Below are 8,893 nucleotides of genomic sequence, written 5' to 3'. Positions count from 1 at the left end.
AAATTAAAGACTATATAACTTGTTTAAACTCTCACTTCCTATTTTTAAGGAGCAGTATCTCCAGGAGGAGAGGCTTGCTCTTGAACTTGCAGATTAAGAAAACTCTTAAGTGTATGTGGGGGGGAAATGAAATTGTATTGCTAGCCTTTAAATCAACAGGGTCTATTTTAATTTCTTAGAAATGAACAAGACCACAGAAAACCAAATCCTGAAGCCCTGACTAGCTCGGCATGTGTGAATTAGAATGATACCAGTAAAACATGTCATGAATGTTCCAAGTGTGTATTGAATTTTTAAAGACACAAAACTGATACATATGTGGAATGTCTTATTTAAATATTTTTTACTTTATTATTTTATTGTATATAAGACATGCAACAAGGTGTACATGTATGTATATGTGTAAACCACACATTCTGTAGGCTATTATATGTCTGAGGCCAAAGAATTAAAGAGTCTATATGAAGAAACACAACCCTTTAATTTTCCCATGAAGCTAAAAATGTATCAACTAACTCACTTGTTTTCTTTTGCTAGAAATGACTACCCCAAACAAGACACCACCTGGTGCTGATCCAAAGCAGTTAGAGAGGACTGGTACTGTTAGAGAAATAGGCTCACAAGCAGTTTGGTCTCTTTCATCCTGTAAGCCAGGTAAAGTCATGACAAATGACGTAAAAAGCTGAATGTACACTTTTCTTCTTAGAATATATAGTGTTTTCTGTTTTGACGAGAAGACTTGCATACATACGGAGTATAGCAGTAAAACTGCTGTAGTGTAAGCTGTATAGGTAGCCACTACAAATAATGTTGGCATAGTCTATATGTGAGGCAATATGAAAGTTATAACTATATTGGAAATACTACAATGAGGAAATATCTCATATTAACAAAACAGATCTTTTACCAATTTTTATATGAAATTGGTTTTTTTTTACTTGCACAGTGAACAAACTAAACCGTGTGAGCAGAAACACGCCCAGCACTGTGTAGTTGTTTCTATGCTTTGCCATTTTGCCTGGGTATCTTTGATTTTTAACTTAGAAAAACTGCAGCTGGGCAACCTAACTGTTCTGTCCAAACTTTATGTGGACTCGACCATTACAGTGTAGCTCCCTAAAATCCTACAAGTGAAGTGACACTGTCATAAATGATCCTGAGGCGCAGTGAATGATAGCTTATACCTGCTCAAAATATCTGAGAATCTATATTCTTTTAATTTGAGATGGTTGAGTTGCTACTTCAGAAATATCTGTTGGGAATTGGTCTGGTATCTTGCTGCAACCTACAGCCAATGATCCCTTTACATCACAATGTTGTGCTCAGGCTGAAAGTCTTTGATCTGATATCCTGGTATCTTACTTGGAGAAAAATATCATACGGTTTAGTCGCTTCAAACAGAGTGAAGGTAATTTTTTATTGCACGTTAAACTTCAACTACTGAATTAAAACTGCAGCTAGTGTGGGCAATCAGTAAAAGGATGTGATTAGTAAAAGGACAGATAATGAGGGAATGGAAGAATACAGATTTGGAGTTGTTTCTTTAAATGTGACAGCATTAACTTTCAGGAATACTGTTTCTGGCAGCTATTGCTTGTTCTAGCTACTAAGTTGAAGAAGGGAAAATATTTCAGGAGACTACTTGAAAAGCAAATGTTATATTTGGCTAAAATTTTATAATAAATGAATGATCTCTGCTAATGATTTTCCTTTAGTTCAGCGTTTAGATTATGGAATAGGTGGAAAAGGCTAACCATTAAGTATTGTTCTTGCAATTAGTATGAATTACTACTTAAACATTTGAAATTCCAGAACGTGTTGAATGGTCTCAAACCCCACAGACTTCTATAGGAGATAAGAATGTAAAGACACTCAAGTACTGAGCTTTGATTGACAGATTCCCCTGTTTCAGTTTTGTATCACAAAAGCATAGGCACAACTTGGATATCTAGAAATATTTACTTATATGTTATAACTTAGGATGCGTACTTTAGTTTGTAACAGCTGAAGAAAAGTTATGTCTGTGACGGCTGCATCAGGGAAATGGGATATTCAAGACTATCACATTTTCTTTTTCTTAGGATTTGGAGTGGATCAGTTACGAGATGATAATCTAGAAACTTACTGGCAGTCAGATGGATCACAGCCTCATTTGGTGAACATCCAATTTAGGTATTAAAAATTACTCTGTATAGGTTAGGGTGTTTTGTGTAACTTTGTTGTTTACTGTTGATCAAGATAGGAGTTTTGGAAGTGCACGGACTCCTGGGTTAATCCTGTTACCCAACTTGTAAGGAGCCAGTTAGATAACATTTGAACATTTCTTTTTTATAAATGCTATGGTTACTAAATGCCTAAATAAGCAACAGAAAGGAATGTTTAATAGTATGTCATTTGTATCAGTTTCACATTTACCTAGCTAAGGTGACACTTTTGTCCTGACTTTCTGTCTTTGAATGTAATTTGAGGGGTAGATGACTGTTTTTAAAGTAGTCTTGTGTGACTTAACAACTGATTGTTTGAGAAAGTGTGTAGGATGCTTTTGGTCCTTTTTCTTTAACAGAAGTCTTAAAATGAGGTTAGAAGTTTGTCACCTTTTTTTATTTGCTTTCAGGAGAGCTCTTTGGCATAGTAGTAGAGCCCATATTTGATAAGCTAAGCATATGCTTCATCACATACAAGTGCTCATTTGATGTCCTGGCTTTTTGTTGTATTTCTTCATATGCTGACACTACTGAAGGCAGACGAAGGAGAACTGTGAAAATCAGCTCTGTGTGTATAACTTAATGTGGAAAAACACCTAGTTGCTGTAACAGTGGGGTTCTTATAATCAGTAGAGACACTTGTATTAAGTTTAAGAACATTTAAATCTTTAGTTACTACAAACTAGCAACAAACTCATCCTGAATATTTTTCTTTATGATGCTTACATAGCTTTTGTTGCTTCTTGCAGAAGAAAAACAACAGTGAAGACATTGTGTATTTATGCAGACTACAAATCTGATGAAAGTTATACTCCGAGCAAAATCTCCATCAGAGTAGGAAATAATTTTCATAATCTCCAGGAAATCCGGGTAGGTCAATGATGCTTTGCTTTGTCTTAAAATAGTCTTCTTTCATTAGGACATCTGATGTAGTAAAATTGTTTTTGGAGGTAAAATATGGCATTGTGCTTGGAGAGGGAAAATGGCTGGGTTGATTTTGATGCTTGCTTTTAGTTTTTATCTTGTAAATTTACTAGACTAGTTTGGTTTTTAGCAGGCTTCATTACCAACATGGTTATAACAGACTTGATGTATAGATCCTGTAATGGGGTAAAGAGTGGTTTTTTTTCTAGAACAGGGCTATTTAGAATTGGTTAAACTTTGATCTCGCTTAAAATATGCAGTGCGTAGGGTTTGCGGATACATCAGAAGGGAGACTTAGCTTTTCAATACTTGCATTTTTAGACTTAAAATAAGGCATGAATTCAAGTTTTCATGAATGGGTTGCTCAGCTATTGTCTCACTAGGAATCAGAATTTAAAACTACAGATTTTAATTACAGCTGTGTGTGGTGCTTAAGTATCTTTGGAGTCTGGATTTCATTTTTGGGAGGCTGCATGTACTCATATCAACTAGTAGCATCTGATTTAAAGCTCACTTTGAGACCCTGGCAAAAAGAAATTGGCACACAAGACCTGATCATCAGTTATGTGAAGGTTTCTTTGTATTCTACTGGTTAGAGCATCTTCATATAAGTGAGAATCTGTTATGTATTTGCTAAGAGCTGATTCTAGCCACTGCTGATGGTGAGAGCTAGCAGAATTGCAACACTGACTTTTCCAAAATCGTATACAAAGCAGTACAATTTAGATTGGAAGTCTAATGTAAACTACAATCAGATGTGTTCATAAATGATTTTTATTTTTGAGTATACCTTTCCAATCTTTTGCAATGCTATTTTTATACTTGATAGTCACCGAGATGTAGTGAAATAGTCAAAAGCAGTATTTTTTCATGGTGATACTTCTAACCAGAAAAAGTTTCTTTGGAACAACTGTGGTCAGATTTGAGTTGCTTCAACTACTTCGTTTTGGTGCCCTTTTGGTAAATAGTAAAAGCGGAATTAAAATAATCCATGGTCTTTGTAGGAGTCGGCCTTGTAAACTAATCAGGATAATCAAAAGCCGGTATCTTTGCTAATTTTGAGTTACAGTAGCCTCATGGTACTGTAACCTCATGTTTAGTATTCCTCTTCTCTGGAGCTCAGCAGCTCCTGGCTGATGTATTGGGAAGGTTTAACTCACCTCCCTTGTGGCGGGTATTACAGTAACAGAAGGATCAGAATGGTGAGAGAAGGGAGGTGCTAAATAGTGAATTTTTACTTTGGGGATTTTTATTGTTTTCGCTTTATTGTTCAGTGTTTGAACTCCAAACAAGAGCAGCTTATAAATAGGAGGTTGTAGATGCGTTTGGAATAGCAAGTGTAGTAAACATGTATGCCTCTTATGTTGGTGCTATGTATCTATCTATATCCTTTCAATGGTTTGTGATGTTCTCAAGTTTTGACTTATACTCTTAAATCTTAAATGGAAAGGCCTTGACTCTTTTTAGTTAAGTATTCTTTTGAAAGAAATGAACCATCACATTACTTTAACTTTCATCAGCTGCAAATTCAGCCTTTTAAGCTCCCTAATGGCATCGTAGCGATTAGGGAGTTGCGCGCCGTGCAGCAGTGAGAGGCAGCGGGATCTTCCCCCGTCTTCGGCTGCGGGTCCTTTTGCGAGTGCCCGCTAGGTGTCACTGTTGTCCTGAATGATCGCTTGGGTTTGGGGCTCGCCGCCTGCTCCTCCGTAGCGAAGTGATTACCCTTTGCTAATCAGGCTTAGTACAGCGTTATACCTATAGCTGCAGTAACTTCGGTTTCTTCTACGGTGGCAAACGTCCGCTTTTGAGGGTATATGTGTTATTAGAGAGCTGTAGAAACAGTAAAATGTATAAGAAACATATCAGTCTTTTGCAGTTTCTCAGGCAATATTTCTTTAGCTTTTTCCTCCTAAACACAGGATTCTATACATAATGTATTTAGTTAAAGGCATTTCTGAATGAAACAAGTTACTAGTCTCTTATATTAATATGACTGTAATATGTTGCATGAGAGCAGTAACTTTTATGCATGCCACATGCTCATATGCTTTTTTTACTTCAAAACTGAGATGAAATTATCAAGATGCTTGCTAATGAGCTACAATACTTTGCTGCTGTAAAATACTAGTGACTTTGTTGCCACTGTAATGTTAAATATTGCTTTCAATTTTTGTATTTCCTAAACTGCTTGATTCTCAGAACGTGTTTCTTAAATTTTTGTTCAGTCCTGAAAACTTTTCTTTTCTCCAGCTTCTCTGACACATAGCAATGTGAACTGTTATGAGCTCTTTAGAGAAATCTGCTTAATTATACGATGATTCCATTGGCTTCAGGACTGATTAACTGGGTGGAAAATCCAGCTAAATCATTTTATATTTTTCCATGGATGCTTGCCCAGCTCATAGTGTCTAATGAAAGTCCTATGATGCCTCCATGTGTTTTCTTCCTATTGGTCTAACTTTCAAAACAATGCAATGTGCTGTTAGGCTAGGTTTTACCACTAATATAAGATCAGCTTTAGATTGTGGTCTAGTATGTAGGCATGTCCTTTTTGGAACCTAAGATGAAATTATTTTCTGAATAAAACTTTTTGGTTTTTTCTCCTCTGAGAAACAAGTCATTTGTACCCCATCCTGTGGGTGAGAACAGCCATCGTAATCTGGCAGTATTGTTCCATTGCTCAGCTGCAGGAACTACAGTTAAGATGTATGCAGTGAGCCTTCTCCTCTGACTTAAGTGCCTTTTTATCACGGCCGTCAAGCTTAGAGAGCAAATACTGTCTTATTTCCAGTCTCAGACTTCTCCCACATAATGGTGCAAACAGTCTGGATGGACAAGATAGGCTAGAGTTATTTTTGGAATAGCATCCAGACTCTTCAGTATGTGATTTAAGTTATTATCCTTTTTCATGATATGAAAACAACCCACCGCAAATGATGTGAGTGAAATCTTGGCTGCAGGAGATCTCTGGTCTCTTCAAATAATGCTCACCTGCTTGTTGCTTTTATACCTCTCCAAGACATTTAGGTCATCAGCAGTTCATCTTGCCATAAAAAGATTTAAGTGTTGTGACACTAAGTGCAGGTAGGATTTCAGGTTTTATTCACCTGGTAGTTTCAATGGCTTCTGCTGTCAGCCTATAATGTAGGGACTTTACACAGCAAAGCAAGACACCTGTAAGCTCTTGTATTAGCCAGTTCTACATCTTTGGATATAGAAGACACTGGGAAGGTGTGGGTCAGGCTTTCTGAAAATAGTTACTCACTTCTTGGACTAGTTCACATCTGAGAAACCACTGGTGTTTAATCCCAAAATTAAAGTTGCTTTAAGAGGCAGAATCCTTCCTGAAAGAGGCAAAGTCTTCTATTCTACTGTGCCCTGTAGAGGACTCAACAACAGAATGTGGCATACATGTCTTGGCTGTAACTATGTAAAATGCAACTAGACAGGTATCACTTCCTTCTTATTCCACTTCCAGCATGCTTTTTGGACTTTCCCATGACCTTTGGTTTGGAGTAGGGCATTTTTTTTCATTTGGTTTGTGTAGTTCAGAGAAACCAGTAAGCTTTGTGACAGGACCAAACCATTGTTAGTGCATTGCATTGCTATGTGTACTTTGCTTTTCAAATTGCTTAAGGGTAGTAATAATCCACATGGCAGATGAGGTGCATTAGTGTTCAGGTCTAAAAGGGAATGATCAGAAATACCTCAGTGAAGGGGGGGACAGGAAGCCTCTGGCTGTGAGTGTGCTCTCTATGCTGTAAGGCAAACCTGCAAACAGATAGCATCGTGGCTTTGTGTAACCTAGGTAAGCAAAGTGTTTGCTCTTTGCTTCTTTTGGAAGCCATTCAATCTGAAGCAATGCTGCTGGAACAGGGTAACTCCCCGGGTTAACAGCCATTATAGGTATGTAATGCTCTATCCCGAGGCGTAAAAGACACTTTGTCACTGGAGGTCCTGTGTAGCAGACTTTCCATCAAAGAATGATACTAAGTATTAAACATTGCTTTGGAAGAAGCCTGCTTTCCTGCTGGAACAAAAGCCTACTTGACTTTTTTAGCAAGACTCAGTTCTAAAGATAACTTTGAAGACTCAGGTGAAAGCCCTGCTATCTTAATGTCTTTGCTGCCAACACTGCGAGTCCTTTGTTTCAGCTTTTTGTTGTCTTTCATTGAATTGCTGTCTATTTTGTTTTCAGTTGGTTTCTAGCCCTTTTGGTCTTGCTTGGTGTTTTGTACCCAGGTGCTCCAGAGCTGTGGGAAGCAGAGGAGTCTCCCTGGTGGTGTGGTATTGTGACCAAGCACCACGGACAGGGCCGCTTCTTCGCTGCTTGGAGAGATTCTGCACTAGAGCAGGGAATTACCAACCAGAGCAATGCCCGAGCTGGGGAGCTTTTTCCCAGAGGTAGTTAAGGAAGTCTGACCCTGTTGTAATCTCTTTACTCCTACAGTGTCCGGTGATTGTAGTGAAGAGGCTGGACTTCTCTAGACATTTTTCTGAAATTCGGCATCTAGCAATCTCAACCTGTTTTCTGTATGTGGAATAAACTTAGATACTGAGGAATGAGGACATGCGAACTTGTCGTAGGACTGTTGCAAGCTAATGAAGCAAGAAAATGTACTGCTTCTGAGTCTCTGATCAAACATCTCTAAAGCCTGTTTTATGCTACTTTCCTCTGAAGATGGAGTACTGAGTTGTTACGGTTGTATTTAGATTCCTGACTAGGCTTCAAGTACTTTGATTAGAAACCATTCCTCTGTATTCTTTCTTCCACATGAGGAAAGATGCATTTCTGACCTTGATTATTCCTTGAGTTCAGAATGTCAATTAAAAATACTCAGCCTGCTTTCTGCAAACTACACCTGATGCTAAGAAAAGACCTAGTAAACTTTAGTTTCATAGAATTTCAAACTGTAGCCTTTCTTGTCTGTCTTTAGGATGCTCTGCAAATGAGCTTGTTCGTTTTGATTGTTCTCTTGCTGTTATGCTGGCTGGGTACAGATTCAGTTCATTAGGATGCAGACAGTACCTGTTTCTTAAATCTAAAATTTACCAGTACTGGAAATCTGCAAAGCAGGGGAGTAGAATGATCCACTGGTATTGACTAGTTATTAGGCTTTGTGATTGATGTCGAAGGTAGGAGTCAAGTTTAGGAAACAGAGTTGTTTCCATTTGATGCAGTTGGTACTTCATATTTCTACCTTCAGCAGAGGATATTTGGTGTCACCAGCTGTCATTTTCACATGAACCTGTCTTTACAAAAGAAAGGCTAATTTAATGGCATAACAGTACTATTTCCTGTCAATGTCGCCATCACTGTCGACATGCTCATCATTCCTATGCTTATGGGAATCAACTAATATGTGTGTCAAGCTGTGGAAATTATGAACAGGATTGCAGTTCTCCTGCTTATTGTACATGGGAATGGTAATACATTGGAACAGAGCTTACTATGCAATCACGAGAAGGGCAGTTATTGAAATAGCCTTTTGTGCATATGAGATAGGTGTGTACAAACAGTGACATCCACATTAGATCTAGAAGAATTCTGAAGAATGGAAGATTATTTTGGTCCACGCATCGTAAAATTGTTAAGTATTTTTGTCTTACCTTGCTCTGAAATGGTATCTTAAGAGAAATAAACATCTCTTCTGTTGGATCTTAAGAGAGAAAAAAAGGAAAACGTTGTTTTTATGGTGTGACCTGTGTTGCATGTGGAAAGATACTTTTTTCTTGTTTTATATCCCAACATTCAAGACCAAATC

The 8,893-nt window shown here is 37.8% G+C and overlaps 1 protein-coding gene across 1 annotated transcript in view; it reads left to right on the top strand.

Annotated features, from left to right (window-relative positions):
- Positions 1-539: 539 nt before the first annotated feature.
- ANAPC10 (anaphase promoting complex subunit 10) overlaps positions 540-8,893 on the top strand; it is a 31,047-nt gene continuing 22,693 nt past the window's right edge. The window contains exons 1-3 of the mRNA XM_009704760.1: positions 540-654; positions 2,082-2,172; positions 2,954-3,074. Of these exons, the coding sequence (XP_009703062.1) occupies positions 540-654; positions 2,082-2,172; positions 2,954-3,074 (327 nt within the window). The remainder of the gene's footprint in view (positions 655-2,081; positions 2,173-2,953; positions 3,075-8,893) is intronic.

This window comes from Cariama cristata, unplaced genomic scaffold (assembly GCF_000690535.1).
Source record: "Cariama cristata isolate BGI_N322 unplaced genomic scaffold, ASM69053v1 scaffold7007, whole genome shotgun sequence".
Lineage (NCBI taxonomy): Eukaryota > Metazoa > Chordata > Aves > Cariamiformes > Cariamidae > Cariama > Cariama cristata.
This window is presented reverse-complemented; position numbering and strand designations above follow the sequence as displayed.